Genomic DNA, 24,988 nt, shown 5'->3' on the forward strand with positions numbered 1-24,988 from the left:
GATACAGGATTTCTGCAGGACAGCAGCAATATGTATTGCATTACATGTATTACTGATTAATTGAGTACAATGGACCACAATGGAAACAAGTTATCCTTTTAGCATAGCATTTCACCGTACTACCTGTACTGTTAACAAACTTGTTAATAAAGTATTCAACCAATAAAAATGACACACACGCACGCATGTTCATCAAGCACCCAGTGAAATGTGAGTGTTTGACCCCCCCCCCCCCCCTCTCCTCTCTTAGGACGTCCTGCTCATGGGCGAGGAGCTGGCGTCGGAGCCGTACTACTGCCAGCTGGAGGCGGAGACGTGCCGGGTGTTCACGGAGCAGCTGGGCCGCTTCGGCCTGATTGGCGAGTCGCTCCACATGGGCGCCGCCAAGCGCCTGCGGCTGGTGCTCTTCTCGGACGCCTACTGCTCCACGCTGGAGTACAACATCAGGGTCTACTGCATGGACGACACGCAGGACGTCTTCAAGGTCGGTGCTGCTCAAACTTCTTCACGTCAATGTAGGCTCTATGCACAGCAGCCATATTATCACTTCCTTCCCAGGTGTTACCAATGATACTAATGAAGGCTCTGTTCCATTTAGTGTCGCACAGTGGTTCTCAAACCTTTTAATTTCAAGGACCCCCCATAACTCTGAGAGTGTACAAATGTAACCAAATGGACCCGGGAGGGTCCATTTGGTTCCATTTGTACACTCTCAGAGTTACACCCTCTCAAGGAACCATGAGGGTCCCTGGACCACACTTTGAGACCCACTAGTATTTCTAGTGAGCCAACATGCACAATATCAGCACCCTGACTCTGTTTGACCAGAATGGAACAGAGCCTTCATTAGTATCATTGGTAACACCTGTGAAGGAAGTAAGGCCCAATTTTTCTCCAAAATGACTGCCGTGCATAGAGCCAATTGATTTCTTTTGTCCCCTATCGGAAAATATTTTGTGCCCCCCCCCCCTTCGACGGAGAGATCGAAGCTTGCTCCTCCTGGATCTGTGTAATACATCTAAAATATTCCAGATTCCTTCAAAAATGGCAGATCTACAGTCAAATATATTTTTGGAATTGCGTTGCCCAGCCATAGGGCAGGAGCCCTATCTCCTGTTTCTGTAGCGTGCAGGCGGCTTGATGTGATGATGAAGTACACCCCCCTGGACATGACGCTATTATGTCGCAGGGACTTACCCCCAATCCAACCTGACGGATGATGCCGAGTGCCAAGCAGGGACGCATTGGGTGCCATTTTTAGCGTCTTTGCTGTGACCCGGCCGGGGGAATCGAACCCGACCTCCCAATCTCTACCCACTAAGGCCACTGAACTGGTATACAATAGGGTTAAAGACGTGGGTGAACTCATTGTGATGCAATGTTAAGTCATTTTGCTAGGGACCCCCCCCCCCCCGCAGGGGCGGAGCGTCAGTCAGGGGGGGTTTAGGGGAGTAGGAAAAGTGACCTGTGACGTCACAAATCCAAAATGGCGGATGCTAATGCTATTAGCATGTTAGCATTAGCATATTAGCATACTAGCTAGCATTAGCATATTAGCTTAGCATTTAGCAACAAAGGTGTCTCACTATACTACTTAGGGGTGCGGACGTTTCCCGGGCCCGAGACTCCAGCGGCTATATTTTTTGGATGCTGACCTAAAATGTTCATGTCCTCACAAGTATAGTAATGTGTGTGTGTGTGTGTGTGTGTGTGTGTGTGTGAGTGCGCGCGCCTCTACTTGCACGCCTCCCGCGCATATATGGGGATATTTGATTCATTTCTTGTGATCGGCGGGCCGAGACGTTTCCCGTCTCATTGCTCAAGAGCATATCGTCTCGCGTCGGGGCGGAAACCTCGTATGTCTAAAACCGTTACTTTTCAGGATTCGAATTCAAAAACGGCAAAAGTAGCAGATCTACAAGCTCCGAAACGCGTCGCTTCGCGCCGCGTTTCGAGCTTGTAGATCTGCTACTTTTTATGCCTTCGTGTGACTGATTTGTGATTTACGGAAAAACACAAAAAGTATAAATATGGAGATGAGAGGTTTTCTGCCCCGACAGCAACGATATTTCCTGATGCGTTTTTTTTTCCCCACCCCGCGCGGACGGCATATAATCAAGCGCTAATGCCCCCCCCCCGTGCCCCCACCCCCCGCCTCCCCCGAGGACTGCCTCTGAGTAGCCTGTTAAGATTTCATTTGCATGGTTAATTAGTAAATTAAAAGGGGAGCCTCTCTCCCCGCAACCCCAATGCTCTCATCCACTCTCTCTCTCTCTCTCTCTCTCTCTCTCTCTCTCTCTCTCTCTCTCTCTCTCTCTCTCCTCCTTCTCTCTCTCACCTCTCTCACCAAAGTACTCACCTCCAGGGTGGACAAAGTACTCACCTCCAGTACTTGAGTCAAAGTATCGATACTCCTGGTCAAACATTACTCCTCTACAACTGAAAATGTGGCAGCAATTATGAAGTATTATAACATTTGATACTATTTAAGTCATTAAAAAATGCCTTATATTGTGTTATGGTTATGGTTATACAGCATTATGAGTATTTATGAGCTGTTATAAATCTGATTATACAGGGTTATGAGCAGATTATAATGCCTTATAAGTATGCTCATGAGTCTACTGGAGTACTTGCTTTTATTACATTTAAAATTACATACATTACATTTCCAAAAGTACATGTAAAAAAAAAAAAGAATACTTAACTATTCGAAAGCACAAATTATAAAGTGCATTTTCTTCAAAGCATCGTTGTATTACAATTTTTATAAATGAATTGTATTTATTTATTTTTCAATCATGGTTAATCTGCTATTTCCACTATTGTTTGAAATAAGTAGTTAATTCATAAAGTACTATTTCCCCTCCTAGAAATGTAGTGCCGTCAAAATGACAACATCTGTTTTTGAAATGTGGTGGAGTATCCACTACAAAAAAATACAAATACTCAAGTAAAGTAGAAGTACTCAAGTAAATGTACTTGGTTACTGTCCACCCACAGCCAGAAGAGGCGCTTCCCACTCGGGAATGGTCGACCCCCTCATAGAGAGGTGGTCGGCCATGCCGGCGTGACTGTGTGTGAATGAATGGTGTGTGTGTGTGTGTGTGGGGGGGGGGGGTTCTGAAATGAGCACTCACACATACAGGGAGTTGTGGATAGAGTTCTCAAATTCTACCCGAACCCGACCGGGCCCGACCCGACCCGACATTTTCGGGCCGAGCCGGGCCTCAAAAGTATGCTAATTGGTCGGGCCGAGCCGAGCCTCGGGCTCCATGAAAAAATAATATATATATATATTTTTAATGATTTTTTAAAATAATAATAGATAAATACACATTCAGAACAGAAAAAAAAATCTTATTTTTTTCCCCCTCGGGTTTTTTCGGGCTTTCGGGCCTAACATGATGGTAATAGTCGGGTTCGGGCCGAGCCTCGGGCCGGCCCAGTCGGGCCCAGTTAGGGCCGAGCCTTAATTTTCAGGCCCGTTGAGAACTCTAGTTGTGGATGAGATGAGAGCTACAGTGGTCTCCCCTTCGGTCTGTCTGTATCTCTCTGTTTCTGTCTCCCCTTCTCTGTCTGTGTCTGTGTCTGTTTCTCTCTATCTGTCTCTCCTTCTCTGTCCGTCTTTATCTCTGTCTCTGTGTTTCTGTTTCTGTCTCTCTGTCTCTCTATCTGTCTCTCCTTCTCTGTCCGTCTTTATCTCTCTCTCTGTGTTTCTGTCTCTGTCTCTCTATCTGTCTCTCCTTCTCTGTCCGTCTTTATCTCTCTCTCTGTGTTTCTGTCTCTCCCTCTCTCCCTCTCTATCTGTCTCTATGTCTGTCTGTCTCTCCTTTTCTGTCCGTCTTTATCTCTGTCTCTGTGTTTCTGTCTCTCCTTCTCTGTCTGTGTCTGTCTCTCTGTGTTTCTGTCTCTCTAACTCTCTCTCTCACCCTGTCTCTCCTTCTCTGTCTCTGTCTCTCAGTGTTTCTGTCTCTGTGTGTGTCTCTCTGCCCCCCCCCCCCCCCCTCTCTCTCTATGTCAGGGTTGCCAGATCTGCTTATTATAATTTCCCCGCAAGATTTTATCTGAAAATAGCCGATCTACAAGCTCACAACGCGTTGTGAGCTTGTAGATCTGCTATTTTCAAATAGCTGATGTATATGTTAAAGTGCTCACGTGGCCCATAGTCGCTTCTTTTGGGCTGGTTTTCCTAGACCTTGGTTGCTTGTTTCTCTCAGAGAATCTGGCAACGCTGGCTATACTGCACACATGTGTTCAGGGAGGTGGTTCAGGCCGGCTGAGCTGACATGCGGTGGGTGCCGTAGGAGGAAATGAGATACAAGGGGATCTTTGCGGCGGAAGACGAAGGCTGCAACACCAAATAGATGGCAAACTGCTGCACATTTCTGCAGCAGCTGTGTGGGGGAGAGAGAGAGAGAGAGAGATACAGAGAGAGAGAGAGAGAGAGCAGTGTGTTTGTTGCTATAAATCACACCTTGTGTTTGTGCAGAGCGCTATCTGCACAGCGGTAATAATGGGCCTGTCTGTGTGTATTCAGATCATCAGTTGACCTAGTGGCGTTTTACTGCAGTGTGTGAATGTTTGTTGGAATGACCTTGTGTGTCCTCTGTTGGATGCAGGAAGGCTGCTGCTGCTGCACAAAAACCTCTCTCTCTCTCTCTCACACACACACACACACACACACACACACACACACACACACACACACACACACACACACACACACACACACACTATCTCTCACTGTCACTCTTTCTTTCTTTCTTTCTCTCTCACTGTCTCTCACTCTCTTTCTCTCTCATTGTCTCACTCACTATCTCCCTCTCTCTCTCTCTCTCTCTCTCTCTCTCTCTCTCGCTCACTATCTCAGTCTCTTTCTCTCTCTCTGTAACTCTCTTTCTCTCTTTCATGTTCTCTCTGTCTAGCTCTCTCTTCTCTCTCTCTCTCTGTCTAGCTCTCTCTTCTCTCTCTCTCTCTCTCTCTCTCTCTCTCTCTCTCTCTCTCTCTCTCTCTCTCTCTCTCTCTCTCTCTCTCTCTCTTTCCCCTCCCTCGCTCCCACCACTCTCTCTCTCTCTCTCTCTCTCTCTCTGTAACTCTCTCTCTCTCTCTCTCTCTCTCTCTCTCTCTCTCTCTCTCTGTCCCCTCCCTCGCTCCCACCACTCTCTCTCTCTCTCTCTCTCTCTCTCTCTCTCTCTCTCTCTCTCTCTCTCTCTCTCTCTCTCTCTCTTAGCCAGGAAAAAGGACACCTGAGCTTGTTGACTCCAGCACTTGTGCTGCTATGCTCTGCGGCTCCCTCGACGCGCTGAAGTGCGTTGCGTTTCTTTCGCTCGCTCTCTCTCTCTCTCTCTCTCTCTCTCCCGGCCATCTCTCTCATGCAACCTGGTTCTGTGGTAAGCCACGGTGTCTCCTGGGACTTGTAGTTTTTTTTTTAAGTTTTTTTTTTTTTTAAGCCTGTGATTTAGAACAGTGGCCCATGCTGTTTAGTAATCTCGACTTCACACTGCTCTCGGCGCCATTACGGAGGGAGCAGTTCATTTAGCAAGTCCATTAACCACTTTGAGCGCAGATTAAACCTCCCTGGAGAGGTGCACCCTAATCACTAATCACTATCTTTAACCCATTAAGACCTGAGGCGATACTTAAAAATGTTTTCTAAATCTTAACATTTTTTTGATTTTTTTTTTTTTTTTTTTAAACAGTTTTTTGGAAAAAAAATATCAAAAAATGCAAAAATAGCAGATATACAAGCTCATAGCGTGGCACTCGGTGCCGCGCTATGAGCTTGTATATCTGCTATTTTTGAATAGCCAAAGAAATCTAAAGTGACACAGATGCGTTCCAGGTCTTAATGGGTTAAAATGCGCCGTTTATGATTAGACTATAGCGATAGCTGCCATTAGCGTTAATTGTGATGCGGACCAGTGGTAGGCTAGCAGGCGGGCGGGGGGGTTCAGTGATGTGGCTCTGCAGGAGGCTAGCCATCTATAAGAGGCTCGGGTCTTTAGCAAAATCTGAAGATGGGAAGCGGCCGCTACAATAAAAACCTAAAAACAACAGCTTAAAACTGATTCTAGACAACACATACTGTAATAACCACATGATGCTGCGTTCAACACTGGCAGGCAGACACAAACGCTACACAGCATATGTATAGCTTTGTAGCTGAAGTTGAAAAGTTGAAAGCTTTCGTAGCGGCCACAAACGTCAGATGTATCTTTGTATCTCTGCGTCCCTGGCTTCCATTGTAAAATAATGGTATGTGACTTTATAGCTGCCAGCGGGAACGCAGCATAACACAATGAAAACAGGACAAAACAAATATTTTTGTGATTTTTTTATATGATTTTATATGATCTTTAATGTTATTATAATGGAAGTCAAAGGGTCTCGGGTCGTGCTGAAACCCTGCCCAAATTTGGAGTCATACGCAGTGGTGCAAAGTAACTAAGTACTTTTACTTAAGTACAATGTTGAGCTATTTGTACTTTACTTGAGTATTTCCAATTTCCAATACTTTTACTTCTACTCCACTACATCTACATTTCTGATCCAAATATTGCACTTTTACCCACTTCAGCCCTACACACATTTGGCCATTTGAAAACAGCCGATCTACAAGCTCACAACGCGTCGCGATGCGACGTATTGTGAGCTTTGTAGATCGGCTGTTTTCAAAAGATTTTATACATTCGAAAACTTGAAATGGGACATTCTGCATGATGAGTACTTTTACTTTTGGTACTTTAAGTACATTTTGATGCCAATATTTTTGTATTTTTACTCAAGTACATTTTGAATTCCGGACTTTTACTTGTAGCGGTGTATTTCTATGCTGCAGTATGGATACTTTTACTCAAGTAAAAAATGTGTACTTTTTACACTACTGATCATACGTCCTAGATAGACGACTGACATCAGAGATGACAGATATCACAGGCTGGTGCAGTAACATATACAGTACATCAGCTATTTGAAAATAGCAGATCTACAAGCTCACAACGCGTGTGAGCTTGTAGATCGGCTATTTTCAGATAAGATCTTGCGGGGAAATTATAATAAGCAGGTCTGGCAACCCTGACAGTATAGCTCTGACATAGAGAGCGAGGGGGAGGGGGCAGAGAGACACCGAAATCCACATTGGATCCTCCTGCATGTAAATTTCATGTCAGGCTTTTGCAGACGAGCTCCAGGGGCAGAGTGACTGACTGACTGCAGCACGTTCCAGGAGAGATGTCAGCCCCACTGCCCATGAAACGTACGCTGCACTGTACTTTTGATGTGCTGATGAAAGGGAGGCCCTTTTGGAAGGTGTCGCTGCGCCGCGCTGCCCCCGGTGGCTACTCTGCTCTGCTCTGCTCTGCTCAGCTCATCTCAGTGGCAGCAGTGGTGGAAAAAGTACTCAAATTCTTTACTTAAGTAAAAGTACCAATACTGCAATATAGACATACTCCGTTACGAGTAAAAGTCCAGCATTCAAAATGAACTTGAGTAAAAGTGCAAAAGTATTGGCATCAAAATGTACTTAAAGTACCAAAAGTAAAAGTACTAAAATGTTTGAAAATAGCCGATCTACAAGCTCACAACGCGTCGCATCGCGACGCGTTGTGAGCTTGTAGATCTGCTATTTTCAAATAGCCTAGGTATAACATATGTAATATATCATAATTTATATCTGAAAAGTTTTCAAATAATTGTAATGGAGTAAAAGTACAATATTTGCCTCTGAGATGTAGTGGAGTAAAAGTATTGGAAATTGGAAATACTCAAGTAAAGTACAAATACCTCAAAATTGTTCTTAAGTACAGTACTTAAGTAAATGTACTTAGTTACTTTCCACCACTGCTCAGCGGCACGCGGAGCTGCTGCGGATGGAAACGCTTCTGTCCGCCTGAACTGACGCGCACGCGTACTGTACTCGCCAGTGATGGAAAAAGCATACTAAACATATCAATACTGCAATGTAGAAATACTCTACAAGTAAAAGTCCGGAATTCAAAATGTACTTGAGTAAAAAATACAAAAGTATTGGTATCAAAATGTACTTAAAAGTACTAAAAGTAGTAAGTACTCATTCTGCAGAATGTCTCATTTCACAAGTTTTCAAATGTATAAAAATCCTTTGAAAATAGCCGCTCTACAAGCTCACAATGCGTTGCGTCGCGACGCATTGTGAGCTTGTAGAGCGGCTATTTTCAAATGGCCAAAATGTATATAGGGCTGAAGTGGTTAATGTATGTTTTGTAATAATAATCAAAATCTACAAAAAGTAACTAGTAACTAAAGCTTTCAAATAATTGTAGTGGAGTAAAAGTACAATATTTGCCTCTGAGATGTAGTGGAGTGGAAGTAAAAGTACTGAAAATTGGAAATACTCCAGTAAAGTAGCCAAAAAGCGTCAAAAATGCCAAAGATGTGTCGGTGTGTGATATCACCACACAACTAAGTATAAAATAGGTAAAACTCTAACCCTAACCTAACCTCTAAATACAGTACCTAATCCTAACCCCAACATGAATCTTTTCCTAAAACTCTTTTTTAACTATAAAACAACCGTATCTCTTGTGAGGACCAGGAAAATGGTCGTCGCGTTGTCAGTTTCTCAAACGCACGCACGCGCGCGCGCACGCACACACACACGCACACGCACACACACGCGCACAAACACTAAAACACACCGCAGTGCTCCATGGAACCTTTTATCTCCCAATTAAAGCAGATTAGAACCAATATTATTGTCTTTGATCACGAGTGAGTGTGTGTGGGGTGGGGGGTGGAGGGTTTGGGGGGGGGAGCTCAAGGGAGACGGTGACATTTCCATCTAATTCTTGCCGTACGGTCTTCGGGCTCTGCTCTGCCGGGGCCAATTTATACTTCATATTTTGTCAGTGGAAAACCTCATATGTCCAAAACTGTGACTTTTCGGGATTCAAATTCAAAAACGGCATAAGTAGCACGTCTACAAGCTCAAAACGCATCACTTCGCACCGCGTGCTACTTTCCGTGCTTTTGTGCGAGGCTGTAGTATGATCCAGTAGGGCGTTAATTTAGGGGGAAAAATGATATCGAAAATGAGATAAGAGGTTTCTGCCTGACAGCAACGATATTTAACCCATTAATACCTGGAGAAGCATCTGTGTCATTTTTAGATTTGAGCTAAAAAGCATTATTTTACACTTTGGGCTATTCAAAAATAGCAGATCTACAAGCTCGTAGCGCGGCACCGAGTGCCGCGCTACGAGCTTGCAGATCTGCTATTTTTGAGAAATCGTGAAAATGTGTGCAAATCTTTGAATATATATTTTTTTCCAACGAACATTTGTAACTCAAATCTTTGCTTCTGGGGGGGTCCCTGGAACAACACATTTTGAGATGGGGGTTGGTGGCCAAATACATATCATTTTGGGGGTCCTTGACATGAAAAAGTTTGAGCACCACTGATATAGAAACATACGTTTTTCAGACAACCGTTTACGATTTAGAAGACATTTTGCAGAATCGGAACCTCAGGCCTCAATGGGTTAATGTGTGTCCCACTCTTGATGGGCCGGGTCAGAGCCTGGCACAAAGACAGAAAGGACGTGATCAGTGGTGGACAGTAACAAAGTAACATACTAAAGTACTGTACTATACTTCTATGCAGTAGGTACATTTCTAGGGTGGGAAAAAGTACATTATGATTGAACATGGACCACAATGGAAACAAGCGCCTGGGGCTTTTTTTTTTGCGTTATCCTTTTAGCATAACGTTTAACTGTACTGTCTGTACTCTGTACTGTTAATAATTGTGTTAACCCATTAAGACCCGAGGCGATTCTTACAAATGTTTTCTAACAGTTTTTGGGGAAAAATCAAAAAAGAAAAAATCTAGATTTTTCAAAAATAGCAGCCGCGCTATGAGCTTGTATATCTGCTATTTTTAGCGGCGCTAGCCACTCTATACCTTTAGGTATAGAGCGGATATTAGCCCTCTATACCTGGCTTTTGCGTCAACGTTCTGATTGGTCAGGCTCGCCAAGGTTCTGATTGGTCAGGTCCGTCAACGTTCTGATTGGTCAGGCTCGCCAAGGTTCTGATTGGTCAGGTCCGTCAACGTTCTGATTGGTCAGGCTCGCCAAGGTTCTGATTGGTCAGGTCCGTCAACGTTCTGATTGGTCAGGTCCGTCAACGTTCTGATTGGTCACTATTCATGACATCACTATGTTGCTATTCATGACATCACTATGATGTCATGAATATAGAATTAGATGTCTATATAAACAATGACTAAATAAACAATGAGTACTATTTAGTGCCACTGGAAGCCTTGAAATACATTTACAGAGATTTAATATTGTTTCTCTAGTAGAAACACATATCTATGACAAAATATATCAAAGGCGCCGCTACCTTCACACAGGTGTGATTTTTGAATAGCCAAAGAAGTCTAAAGTGACACAGATGCGTTCAGGGTCTTAATGGGTTAATAAAGTATTAAATCAACCAATCAATCAAACAACTTAAGATCTATTTCAAATATAGTGAAAATAGCAGATCTACAAGCTCACAATGTGTCACAATGCAGTGGGTTGTGAGTTTGAGAACCACTGGTATTGTAATTGCGATAGCAGACGTGAAGTCCAGATACCAGCTCTGACAGCGTGATGAAACCGGTTCTGGAAACAGTTCCAAAATGTGATGGAAACGATGTTGGATCTGGTTCCTCCAGTTCTTCCGATCCCTCCGGTTCCGGCACCCAACCCTACCCACTGTGCACGCTAAACCAGACCTCATGGTGTCACGGATGTCGTGCAAATTGCATATCTCAACGAAACGTCTGCAGGGAACACAGAGGGGGTGACATAAAACACAGTTTAATTAAACCGGATGATGATGGTCAGACGAATGGCTGCACATTAGAGATTTGCGTCCGGGATTTATCATTATTAGAATATGGTCGCTGCCTGTCGGGCAGAAACCTTGTAGGTCCAAAACGGTTACTCTTCTGGATATGTATCCGAGAACCTGCGTTCCACTGGATACGATGTAGTTATTATTTAGTCACAAGCTCTTGTCAATACTTTTCATTGGTTCAATATTTATAAAACCCACACAGACACTCTTAACAACTTTCACTTTAAGAGAATTTCACAAAAATAGTGAAAATAGCCGATCCACTTAAGCTCACAATGCGTCGCATCACAAATTCACAACACATTGTGAGCTTGTAGATTGGCTATTTTCACTACTTTTGCGTGACACTATCATAGGACAAAGTGCATTAACAAGCCCTCAGGACGTTTTGTGTTACCCTTTTAGCATCATTGTATAAACGTACCACTGTACTTTTTGCAAATTATTATTATTATTAAAGGTAGGGTAATTGATTTACTTTGGTTAAAATAAGTGTTAAATAGCTCTATATTGTGATAGTACTCATTGCTATAGAGTGTTTATTCAGTGAAAGGAGTCTCCCATGTCTCTCCAGCTCTTTATTAAACAGAAAATGCATTTTCAGTGCTCTCTCCTGATTGGCTTAAATGTTGTCACCTACCTGAAAATGTACTCTATTCTGTTTACTAAAGAGCTGGAGAGACCCCTGTGACCGAACAAACTCTCTGTAGCAATGATTACTATCAGAATATAGTACTTTAACCTTTTTAACCAAAAACTACATTTTACCCAAATATATCACTTTAAGTATTCACTCAATTAATCAAACTTGTAAAAAGTTTAAACTTGGAGATATGATATTTCTGCCCGACAGTGATGATATATCCCTATCTCACACCCCAGCTGCCATTAGTAAGATAAACTAAAGGAGATTTAGTCTTAACTGCATTACTGAAACAATAATACTACGCTATCACAGTTTTTGTTGCATGTTTCATAATGTTGGTGTGCGCAGTGCTTTACAGTAAAGAAATATGCAATAATACTCGATAAAACGCCCACTCACTGTCACATCTATGCACGGTTCAAACCCGGCTCGGTAGCTCTGTATTGAGAGTGAGGACCATTCAAAGGACTGTTGGAATTACTTTGTGAGACGAGTCTGTAATGAATAATTACAGTCCCAGTAATTGAATTGTATTTTTTGTTATATTATTTGGTGATTCGGGGCGAGTATAAAACTGACGTTTTAATAGCCGTAAAATTCACAAGACCTCATTTGGGCGCAAAGGGAGAGAAAAGGTTTCATTTACTCCCCCCGCTTTGTTCTGCTAACATTCTGTCTTCGACTACAAAAGTCATGCTTCCATCAATATTCATGCGGTAATTGTCGAAGCGCCTTTTTTCTTCTTTTTTGTATGCCGCTAATGGCAGAAAAGTGTGTCTCCTATAATCACGTCTAGGACGCTCCAAAAGGATCTCTTAAATCAGTTTGATAGTGGCTGCCGAGTTCTTTTTGTTTGAACTGACCTTAAGCTATGATTCATCTTCTATGTGACCAGCCTCTCCTACTGTAGAGTGTTTTACAATTAGCTTTGTACATCTGTAGCATCTGAGCCAGGAAGCTGCACTAAGACTTCATCTTTCATCTATCAGGGATTAACAAAGTAATGACAGTCTACAGAACACAAACAAGCCCTAGAAACCTCCGTCAGTAGTTCCTGGAAAAGGAGCCTTTTTCACTAACCCTTAGTCAAAGAAGAGGGAGCGAGCTTTGGCAAAAGGCACAGCACCGTAATTGCTGACATTAAGTTAAACAAGACAGTAAGCTTTATTACCCAAAAAAAAACAACCCTGGCTGAGAAATAGTTTCCATATTATATTTCTGTGTTTTCCCCGGCTTCCCATGCCGTGATTTATCAGGCCGAATGTGCATCTTCTCTCCCTAGCAAACAGGGGTCCCATTTATAACCGGGCAGACATGTGCCTTCTATTTGCAGTTATTAATCAGAGTTGACTATAGCTTGCACGGCCACTGGAGCTCAGACTGATAGACTCTCCGTCAGTAGAGGGAAAAGCCTGTCACATCCTGCAGACAAATACACAGATTTATGGACCCGCGGAGCCGGGCTACTCTCTATATACAGTAGCAGAGGCATTTGGCTGAAAAGAGCAGCTTTGAAAATGGATAGTTGCTGTTTGAATGCGCAGTTGGTTTTCCTATAAACGGGGGGGGGGGGGGGGGGCGGCATCGGCATGAGGCGGCAGGCCGAGAGTGAGTTTATGCTTATTAAAAGCGAGATGATGACTTTCCTGGTGTTGTACCCCCTCTGTGTTTCACATGAGTTATGGCCTTGACTAATTAAGTGATTAAATCCCTGAGTAATACTCCCTGTCAGGTCTAGTAAAGATTGCCAGGGGCTTTAGAATGTCAACAGCCAGTTTATTAGAAACCAACACAAAACCATAGACAGACAACAAGCCACGCCGTCGCTGCTTCTTGACCTTGCTGCGACAAAAAAAAAGGAAAAAAAATGTCATGGCGGGGCAAACAAACATGGGGGATTATCGTCTATTTTGATCCGTAACTTCAAGCCCTCTCATGCCTCCTTTTTATAGTCCTTGACTAATGCAATGATTTGTTTAGGGCGTGTGTCGTTTTTTGTGTGTGTGTGTGTGTGTGTGTGTGTGTGTGTGTGTGTACTCTCTGTATCCACTGACCGGCTGCCGCCGCTGTGAGGGTTTTTGGTGCAGCGGCCTATCTAACCTCCTTCTGTCAGCGACAGCCCAAAGAGATTAGCTGTATGAGTGTCTGGTTTCCCTGCGGATCCCCGGCCTCGGTCCATCACAGCCCCGCACTGAGCTGCATCTTTGGGGCTCAGGAGGGGTGGTGGGTGGGGTTGGGTGGCAGGGGGTTGGGTCATGGAAAACTGTGGCCACGATTGCGGTAATCCCGTTATCTCTCCCACTAAAGCTGGCCACTCCAGTGACCTGAAGACACGACCGTTAAGCTGCGTCCGTTTTCCCTTTTCTCTCTCACACTCTCTCTCTCTCTCTCTCTCTCTCTCTCTCTCTCTCTCTCTCTCTCTCTCTCTCTCTCTCTCTCTCCCTCTCTGTCTCTTCGTTGCTGTCGGGCAGAAACCTCTTATCTCCATATTTTCACTTTTTGTGTTTTTTCGTAATTTAATCCATTGAGACCTGAAGCCGATTCTACAGTACATGTCTCCTAAATCTCAACAGTTTTCTGAAGAACGTATGTTTCTGTATCAGTGGTGCTCAATCTTTTTCATGTCAAGGACCCCCAAAATTATATGTATTTGGCCGCGGACGGACCCCCATCAGAATATCTTGTTCCAGGGACCCCCAGAAGCAAAGATTTGAGTTAAAAATGTTCGCTTTAAAAAATATATATATTCAAAGATTTGCACACATTTTCACGATGTTTCAAAAATAGCAGATCTACAAGCTCGTAGCGCGGCACTCGGTGCCGCGCTATGAGCTTGTAGATCTGCTATTTTTGAATAGCCCAAAGTGTAAAATAATGCTTTTTTAGCTAAAATCTAAACATGACAAAGTTCCAGGTCTTAATGGGTTAACTCCCTACTTGATCATACGAGCGTCACACAAAAGCATCAAAAGTAGCACATCCACGCGCGCGAAACACGGCGCGAAAGCAACGCGTTTTGAGCTTGCAGATCTGCTACTTTTGCTGTTTTTGAATTCGAGTCCTGTAAAAGTAGCCGTTTTGGACATAATATGAGGTTTCCATCCAACCGAGACGTCTTCTTCCCTCCCCTCTCTCTCTCTCTCTCTCTCTCTCTCTCTTTCCTCCTCCCAGCTCTCGTTGAAAGTTAGGGGGTGGTCTTGGCATGGCACAGCCTCTTGCATTCGCAGTCCTCGCACGACACCGTGGGCTATCTTTAATTCCGTCAGAACAAAAAGGGGTTTTCTCTCCTGCAAGTACTCGGAGTTCACGCCTTAACCCATTGATACCTGGAACGCATCTGTGTCACTTTAGATGTCTTTGGCTATTCAAAAATAGCAGATATACAAGCTCATAGTGCGGCACCGAGTGCCGCGCTATGAGCTTGTAGATCTGCTATTTTTGAAAAATCTTGAAAACATTTTTTTTTTTTTTTTTCCAAAAACTGTTTTGATTTAGATTTTTTTAAAGAATTGCCTCAGGTCTTAATGGGTTAAGCTCATGCATCTTAATGCCGCCAGCCTTGTAAGAGAAAAAAAAAAGGGGGTTGGTTTGCGGTTGTCCGGGGGAACTGCTCTCTCTGTCTCTCTCTCTCTCTCTCTCTCTCTCCACATCGCCGGGTGCGTGGAAAGACAATTTAGCTCTCTGTTGATGATTCATTTGTGATTTGACGCGCTAATTCCAACCTTGCATTGTTTCCCCACCAGAAAGAGTAAATAATACGGTCGAATTTAACGTCTCATCTATTAGCTCTCGCACGTCGTCATTTGTTAACAGGATAATGGGCCGTAAAGAGGGCCATTACTCTCAGTTCAGAACATATGCTGGAATCCTACTCTCTCTCTCTCTCTCTCTCTCTCTCTCTCACACACACTCACACACACACAGTGGGACAAATAAGCAAACTATATGCAAACAGAACAACGCAGCTTTCCAAGCCAGTAAAGCCTGATTTGTACTTAGACACACTCCAGCGGCGAGCAGCGAAAGTAGCAGACCTATAAGCTCACACTGTGTCACAGCGGCGACGCGTTGTGAGCTTAAAGGTCTGCTATTTTCAATCCGCGACACAACTAAATACAAATCAGGCTTAAAGCCAGGCGGCGAGTGCCAAACGACTCTGTGTCCCGCCCCGTCCTGTTCTGCGGTCGATAGTAAAAAAAGCGTGACACCGTGTTCGCGCATCAGCGCTGTCATGCTCGTTCTGAACCCCCGACCACCGTTGGACACAGAGGGGTTTAGTATTCACGCTATAGTAGCCTAGAGATGCTGATAACAGGATAATTGGCATTCAGCCGTCTTTCTCGGGTTACCCGGGGCCGACCGATCCGCCGATGCCGGGTCAGATCCCCGATCAAAGTCCGCCCCGGCACCAATTTGAAATGCTAATCGCCGGCCTAACGAATAATCGCGCTTTAACCCATTGAGACCTGAAGCCGATTCTACATGTCTCCTAAAACTCAACAGTATTCTGAAAAACGTATGTTTCTGTATCAGTGGTGCTCAATCTTTTTCATGTCAAGGACCCCCAAAATGATATGCATTTGGCCGCGGACCCCCATCAAAATATTTTGTTCCAGGGACCCCCAGAAGCAAAGATTTGAGTTAAAAATGTTCGCTTTAAAAATATATATATTCAGAGGATTTGCGCACATTTTCACGATTTTTCAAAAATAGCAGATCTACAAGCTCATAGTGCGGCACTTGGTGCCGCGCTCTGAGCTTGTATATCTGCTATTTTTGAATAGCCTAAAGTGTAAAATAATGCTTTTTAGCTCAAATCTAAAAATGACACAGTTCCAGGTCTTAATGGGTTAAGAAAATGAGTTAAATGAGGCCCTCTCTGAAAAGCCTCCCATAAACTAGTCTTTTGTCTGCGTAAGAGACATAATAGCAGGGGGGGGGGGGTTTAATTCTATGGAGAGACGGTCTGCCCTCTGTTATTATCTCATTAGACCCCATCGCTTCGATTCAAAGCCGTCATCTGACCTCCCTGTGAGGGGGAAGAGAGGGCTCTGGGAGCGATTTGGCTCTGCGTTACAGTAATAGGAATAATCTATAGCTTCTTCATCCGTATACATTTTTGAAACGGCTCATGATACAGTGTGTCTTTTTCCTCACATCTGGGCTGCATTTGAATAAACTAATGTTATGAAGACAGGAAGCCAGAGATAACCACATGGGAGAGAGGGGGGGGGGGGAAATAAAATTATTCATTTGAACAAAGACCGAACCACTCGGCAAACATGGAAATTAGCAAAGCACAAGAGCAAACATGGAAATTAGATCCGCGGCTCTGAACTCAAAAGTGCTCATTCAGTGAAAGAGAGATCATATCAAGCAAGAAGAAAAAGCAGGTAGAGATTTCCAAACGGATAATTAACGGCTTCCTTTTCCATTATAATTGGAATCGGTCGAGCCCGTTCTAGGGAAAGAGTGCAGAAAATTGAATCAGCGGTGTGCAGATAGAAATCACAGCCATTCTCCATCTTAATTAGATGCCTTTGCACAAATCTTTAGCGTGGGCAACCATGCTAGCATGGTGCTGATGCTCACCATATGGCTCTTATCTATGCACACATCTCCCTTTTCGCAGCGCTCGGTCTTTGAGAAAACGTCTCCTAAGCTCACACGTGCGTATTTTCCGCGCATTGCGTTTCCCATTCTGTTAGCATCTTGTTCCTCTTTAGCAGAGATGTTTTTTTTTAAAACAAGCAAACCGCTCTGTAGCTGCTCTTGAAGGTATTCCCTCACGACTAATTTCAGATTTGTTTATTTCTCCGTCGCTAAAGGCTCCTTTGATTGGGTGGGGGGGGTGGTGGGGTAGGAGGAGGGGGGGTTGTTTGAGTGCTCTCCAGTGTACAAGAGGAACCCTTCAAGCTCGCTGCGTCCGGCTCCCAAGTAAACGGAGTAGATCAGAGGGGGAATATGGCACACTTTGCCGTCCCCTTCCAGATGGTCATTTGGATAACAACAAATGGTCCATTGAGCAAGTCCCACGGAGATTAAAATATTAAGCATGCATTTACAAATCTCTGCTGGCACAAAAAACAAAAATGAAATTAAGGAGACTCGCCATGCGAGAACAATGAGCGGTTGACTAATGGCTTACTCAGTCACTTCATCACAGTCCAGGTAGCTAGTGGCTCTCTTGCCGGCTGCAGCATTTGCATGCTAATGTGATTCCTGAGAGCTAGATACACGCGCACACGTTGTCATGCACGCTTGCGCGCGCACACACACACACACACACACACACACACACACAGAGTCAGGGAAATAACCTTGCGGTGACATTACAGCACTGTTGAGACAACTTGGTCCAACCCGCTGCGGCATCATGCAGGGATGCTATCTCCTAGCCTGGGATGTGCGCCTGATTTGCGTTCCTCATGTGTGTGTGTGTGTGTGTGTGTGTGTGTGTGTGTGTGTGTGTGTGTGTGTGTGCGTGCATACGTGTGTCTGTGTTTAGAGTGTGTGCATGTGGACATCCATTGCACGTGTGCACATCAGCCTGACTGTGTGCATTCACCCGGTTCATTGTGCTTTGTGAGTGCAGCTATGTTTACCGAACGCGCGCGCGCGTGCGTGCGTGCGTGCGTGCGTGTGTGTGTGTGTGATGGTGAATGCACGTCTCTCCACGGCCCCATGGCTATATTCACACTGGCCAAATCAGATGTTTGGGGTTTTAAGTCTGAACAGTATATAACAGCATTTTTGTGAGTCCAATTTGAACCATATTCCTATACTGTAGGTGGTTTGAAATTCTGAAGGTGTGTCGCAGTCCGGACACCAGATTCATGTCGCTCACCGAAAATAGCAGATCTACAAGCTCACAACGCGTTACGATGCAACGTGTTGTGAGCTTGTAGATCTGCTATTTTTGTCGATGTCTTCTAGAATAACACAAAACCGATCTGATCACAGCGAACAGAGAAACAAATCACGGTCTCAACAGCCTTATTCCACAGAATATATGATTAGGACTGACAGTAAATATAGTTGTGGATTCACTCTCACCTTGGTACCATTGGTATCAAAATGTACTTAAAGTACCAAAAGTAAAAGTACTCGAATGTTTGAAAATGGCAGATCTACAAGCTCTGCTATTTTCAAATAGTATTTATAAAACAGGGCTAAAGTGGTTAATGTATGTATCATAATTTATATCTAAAAAGTAACTACTAACTAAAGTTTTGAAATAATTGTAGTGGAGTAAAAGTACAATATTTGCCTCTGAGATGTAGTAGAGTAGAAGTAAAAGTAATTGGAAATACTCAAGTAAAGTACCAATACCTCAAAATTGTACTTAAGTACAGTACTTAAGTAAATGTACTTAGTTACTTTCCACCACTGCTTACATTGATGAGAGTGAATCAACAACTGTATTTACCGGCCCAGCAGATAAATGTCAGTCTTAATCATATAATCATAACAATTTACAATTTAGGCAAGGTAATCACATACATCAAATGCAAAGAGACTCGGTCTAAAGTTTAAGCAATATACTATCACTATAATAATCTGTACATTGAAACTATAGGATAGGCCTACCAGGTAAACAATGAACCTAGCATCTGTCTAAATCAGGGATCTTCAACGTTTTCAAGCCAAGGACCCCCTAGCTGAGAGAGAGATGAAGCAGGGACCCCCTCTGTATTGTATAAAATTGTGTTTTAGATTAAACTTTTGCTGCTCTTTTTTCCCGTCGACACCTACAGTATGACTCTTTGCCAAAAATAGCCGATCTACAAGCTCACAACGCCTCGCGCTGCGAGGCGTTGTGAGCTTGTAGATCGGCTATTTTTGGCTGAAGTTCTCCTCAGAAAAAGGGATGCTAGGGTTCAAGTGGTTCATGTAAGAAAAAAATCACACCCAGTGTGAAGTGGGCGGTGTGTGGTCATCACAACATGACTCACTTTGAAAAAAGGATAAATGACTTTCTGCTATTCATAGGGCTTCTGCTATTCAAAAGTCCATACTGCTATTCATAGGGCTTCACATGTGTCATGTGTTTCGCTAGCCAATCACAGTCCTGAATTTGCAAAGTCAGCCAATCACATTACAGTTAGTGGTGATGACACTAGCTGTAATGTGATTGGCTGACTTTGCAAAAGTATCGATTTGCATTAACAATGGAAGGGTTAGGGGGTATACAATGCGTTGTAGACTATTGGCCAATCACGGTGCAGGATTGGTCAGTGTCCAAAACTCACTTATAGGGGGCGGCTACACCGCCCCAAAAATAATCATATCACACAAAGATTTGGCGGACCCCCTGTAGTAACTCTGAGGACCCCTTAGGGGTCGTTAAAACTTGCTCAAGTGCTATGGCTGAAGGTGCATGGAGTCTGAAGAGGTGAGTCTTCAGATTACGGCGGGAAAACTGGGAGTGAGTCTGCAGCTCTAACTGCAATGGGGAGTTTGTTCCGTTGTTTTGGAGCCAGGAGGCGGGAGAAGAGTCTGGGACGTGTGGAGAGCTGTGTATTGTTGTTTTTAGGGCATTGGTTCTCAAAGTGCGGCCCGGGGGTTTCCAGCAAAAGTACAGATGTGCCACTTCAAAACTTCACACGTTACTGTTCTTTCCCTGAAAGTCCCCTGAAAATGCATTTTTTTCCTCCCTTTTCTGCCCTTAAAATGCACTGTTTTGCCCCTGAAAAGAAGTTGTCACTACACACCCCCGTTTTTCCCTTCAACAGACATCCATATACATGAGAACAAAAGAATGTGTGTTTAAGAAGGTGTCAGACTCATTATGAGGCGAAAGGTGATTTGACCAGTTGCTCAAATTAATTAGCATCATAAAAGCAGTGATCATCAAAATAATTCAGCATTTTAAATGCCCTTCTTTGTCCCTCTTATTGCCCTGGGAATCCCCTGAAAATGTACTGTCTTGGCGATGGCAGGACATGTGAAGTTTTGAAGTGGCACATCTGTAGTCATTTTAACCACTTTATTCATTAATATGTTGGCTATTCAGAGATAGCAGATATACAAGCTATTCCTGAAAGTTTTAGAAAAATATTGAAAATGTCCCTAGCACAAAATCTTTTCAGATGTGGGTCCGCGGCCAACTGCATATTAATTTGGGGGTCCTTGACTTGTAAAAAAAATGAGAAACACTGTTTAAGGGAAGGTTCAGACATAATATTGTACTCTCTTCTCCCCCCGTCCCGTCCTCTGTCCCCCCCCCCCCCCCCCCATATCAGGAAGTGGTGCAGATGGAGCGGCAACTGGGGGGCCGGCTGATCGATGAGCCCCACGTCCTGCTGTTCAAAGACAGCTACCACAACCTGCGGCTGTCCATCCACGACATGCCCCTGGCCCACTGGAGGAGCAAACTGCTGGCCGGCTACCAGGTACGCTTGGCATGGGGTCTCTCTGTGATGGGTTTGGGGGGGGTGTCGGAGTGTGGAGATGGTAGCGGTGTTTTGTTTACTTGCAGTACGACAATATAAAAAATACTCTGTTACAAGTAACTGGCCTGTATTCACAATTTGACTTGAGTGAAAAGGCGTCAAAATATACTTAAAGGTTTCATGACGTTCAGTTTTACCACACATTAAAAGTCTTTGTCGTGGTCCTTCAAAAGTGTATAAAACGTTTTAACAAAAAATTCCACTCCATTGATCCATGGCAGGTGTTTTTCTCTCACATTTCTAAAGCCTTTTCAACTGCAATGAAAAAAGAAATCTTTGCCTGCGGGTGTCGCTGGTGAGGGATTTTGCCTGTCGATCATCGCCTCTGCTCCGCCCACCCCCCCAAAGGAAAGGATAGGGGAGGGGCGAGGAGGAGAGTGGGCGGGATTAATCGACTGTGACCTCACTGTCGAAGGGCCAAGCTTACTTTTCAGCCTAATTATTCAGAAAACCCCAGACCACAGAAAATCCACTGAATGTTCAAAGTTCAGATTTTTTGGGTGTAATTGAGGTCATAAAACCCCCCAAAACACATAAAAAATAAAAAAAAGTGAAAATGAATGTCATAGAACCTTTAATATACAAAACATACAGTAGCACAGTAAAAGGTCACAAATGTTTCAGGATTTGTCAAACGTCTTAGACAATAGCAGCCTGCTGAGGCAGCGACAGCGAGGTTGGATATTCTCAGAGATAAGGCAGGAGCTCTGAGCCAGTGAGCAACTTCAGTGCAATCCAGCATATTGTGCATATACATATGCACACACGCACGCGCACACACACACAGATCTACAAGCTCACAGCTTGTAGATCTGTCAAATCGAGTTTGAAAAACAAGTACAATATTTGCCTCTTGAGAGATGGTGGAGCCGAAGTTTAACCCCTTGAAGGGTTATGGTGTAGAAGCGGTTCCAAGTACAGAGATGACTCAGGTCCAGCTTTACTAAGCCTAGAGAGTTTTAAGTGGTTAACCCATTAAGACCCGGAACGCATGTGTGTCACTTTAGATTTCTTTGGCTATTCAAAAATAGCAGATCTACAAGCTCGTAGCGCGGCACCGAGTGCCGCGCTACGAGCTTGTAGATCTGCTATTTTTTGAAAATTCTTGAAACATTTATTTTTTTGATTTTTTTCAAAAAACTGTTAGGATTTAGAAAACATTTTTAAGAATCGCCTCAGGTATTAATGGGTTAAAGTATGCAAAAATGGAAATAATCAAGGGGAAGTGGATGTAAGTACAGCACTTGGGTAAATGTACTTAGTTACTTACTCCCAGTTGCGTGCTGGGAGATGTAACAGCGAAGCGATGTCTGGCAGGATTAGTCGAAGCTGCACATCACCAGATAGTCAGCTCTGCCCTCCTTTTATTGCTGATGAGCGTTCATGCTCCAGCTCTCTCTCTCTCTCTCTCTCTCTCTCTCTCCCTCTCTCTGTGCACCAGTTATTTGTTTCATTGCAAGAGTGCAGAGTTTTAATTAAGTATGTTTAGGTTTTTGCTTTGGTTGATGACTTTAAAGATCCGCACAAAGGAGTGATTTCTTTAGTTTTGTGCTGCGTGGTGTTGTGTGGCTGCAGGCGGGACGAGGCCTAATGCTCTCCCTATAACCTTGGTACAGCGTGTGACTTAACCCATTAAGACCTGGAACTGTGTCATTTTTAGATTTGAGCTAAAAAGCACTATTTTACACCTTGGGCTATTCAAAAATAGCAGATCTACAAGCTCATAGCGCGGCACCGAGTGCCGCGCTATGAGCTTGTATATCTGCTATTTTTGAAAAATCGTGAGAATGTGTGCAAATCTTTGAATATATATATTTTTACAGCGAACATTTTTAATTCAAATCTTTGCTTCTGGGGGGTCCCTGGAACAAAATATTTTGATGGGGGTCCACGGCCAAATACATATAATTTTGGGGGTCCTTGACATGAAAAAGATTGAGCACCACTGATATAGAAACATACGTTTTTGAGAATGTTGAGATTTAGGCGACATGTAGAATCGGCTTCAGGTCTCAATGGGTTAAAAGTCACTCTCTGAGCTCCAGAGAGGGAACTTAGTTTGTGTGTTTCGTATCTCTTATCTCACTATTTTCTTTTCGTAAATGACTTAATCATACTACAGCATCACACAAAAGCATCAAATGTAGCAGATCTACAAGCTCGAAGCACAGCGGGGAAACGACGTGTTTTGAGCTTGTCTATCTGCCATTTTTAATATTTTTGAATTTGAATCCTGAAATGTTTTGGACATAATGAGATTTCCACCCGACAGAGGCGGTTTGTCGGTGTGTACACGTTCCCTACACGGGGGCTCTCAAGCTAAGGACCCCTAAATGTATATGTATTTGGCCACGGACGCCCATCTGAAAATATTTGTGCCATGGACCCCCACACAAGATTAGTGTTGTTAAAATGTTTCAAAGACATTCCAAATGTTTTTTTTTAGATGCGACACCTTGTGAACTGGTAGATGGGCTATTTTCAAATGCTGATGTGTGTCTATAGGGACCCCTGGAACCCGCTCAAGGACCCCTGGGGGTCCCTGGAGCCCACTTTGAGAGCGGATGTTTTACTGTACTGTATATGCACGTTGTGCGTGTGCATGCATGGTGTCTGTGCGTTTGGGGGTCTTAAATGGATCCATATACTTGCCACACATTTGTGTGCGTGTGTGTGTGTGTGTGTGTGTGTGTGTGTGTGTGTGTGTGTGTGTGTGTGTGTGTGTGTGTGTGTGTGTGTGTGTGTGTGTGTGTGTGTGTGTGTGTGTGTGTGTGTGTGTGTGTGTGTGTGTGTGTTGGAGTTGCTTACTGGCTCAGAGCTGCTGATTGATTATACTCACTGGTCCATCTCTGTGAAAGGGAGCTGGGCTGAATACAACACTATGTAAATATGTGGAACTAACTCCACAACCCCTGCACCTTTATCCCTCTCTCTCTCTCTCTCTCTCTCTCTCTCTCTCTCTCTCTCTCTCTCTTACACACACTCACTGCACCTGCCTGTCCAACTGCACTGCAGCCCTGAGAGAGAGATTATGAGGGGGTCCCCAGCAAAATGTGCGAGTGCCGCACTATGAGCTTGTAGATCTGCTATTTTTGAAAAATTGTGAACATTTTGCGCAAATCTTGAGAAAGAGAGAGAGAGAGAGAGAGGGGAGAGAGAAAGAAAGAGAGGGGGGAGATAGGGAGGCAGAGAGGAGAGAAAGAGAGAGAAGGAGAGAGAAAGGGAGGGAGATGAAGAGAGAAAGAAAGAGAGAAAAGGAGAGAGATAGAAAGAAAGAGAGAGGGGGAGAGAGGGATGGTGAGAGAGAGAGGAAGAAAGAGATACAGAGAGAGAGGAGACAGAAAAAGAGAGAAGTAGCGAGAGAGAGGAGAGAGAGATGGTGAGAGAGAGGAAGGATTACAGAGAGAGAGAGAGAGATGCAGCGAGAGAGAAAGAGAGAGAGAGAGAGAGATAGGAGGAGTAGAGTATAGGTTCTGGCTGTAACTATGTGAGCAGGTCCCCACAGACAAGGCAGTGCGAGGAGGCAGTGCCAAGTAAGCATCAACAATGCACCCTGAACACAACCCTGAACAACTGGCGTATCCCTCCAGACTGTGCCTGTTCATTTGGAAGCGTTATTCCCCTCTCAGCAGTCCGGTCAGAAAAGGCCGTCAGATTCCCCGGGGCCTTGTGAAAGGCTTTCTGCATCTCTGCCCCATGCGCGCCCCCTGTCTGTGCCCCGGGCCCGTCCGTCTGCCTGGGTAACAGTGCCCCCACTTGGTCAGCGGGGCACACTGCGGGCAGCAACCCGCACGGCCCCTCCCTGATTAAATGAGCCCCCCCTGTCAGCTGTCAGTGATGGTCAAATGTCTTACTCAAGTGAAAGTATCAATACCGCAATGTAGAAATACTATTAAAAAAAAGTCCTGTATTCAATATTTACTTGAGTAAAAGTATAAAAGTGTTGGCATCAAAATAATACTTAAAGTACCAAAAGTAGAAGTACTCATTATGC

The 24,988-nt window shown here is 44.0% G+C and overlaps 1 protein-coding gene across 1 annotated transcript in view; it reads left to right on the plus strand.

Annotated features, from left to right (window-relative positions):
* Window positions 1-24,988, plus strand: part of unc5a (unc-5 netrin receptor A) — a gene marked incomplete at its 5' end in the record, with an annotated part of 423,634 nt that overhangs the window by 388,481 nt on the left and 10,165 nt on the right. Inside the window, 2 exons of the mRNA XM_084040981.1 lie at window positions 251-484; window positions 20,785-20,934. Of these exons, the coding sequence (XP_083897107.1) occupies window positions 251-484; window positions 20,785-20,934 (384 nt within the window). The remainder of the gene's footprint in view (window positions 1-250; window positions 485-20,784; window positions 20,935-24,988) is intronic.

This window comes from Gymnoscopelus microlampas (assembly GCF_963454915.1).
Source record: "Gymnoscopelus microlampas genome assembly, chromosome: 18".
In the NCBI taxonomy this organism is placed as follows: domain Eukaryota; kingdom Metazoa; phylum Chordata; class Actinopteri; order Myctophiformes; family Myctophidae; genus Gymnoscopelus; species Gymnoscopelus microlampas.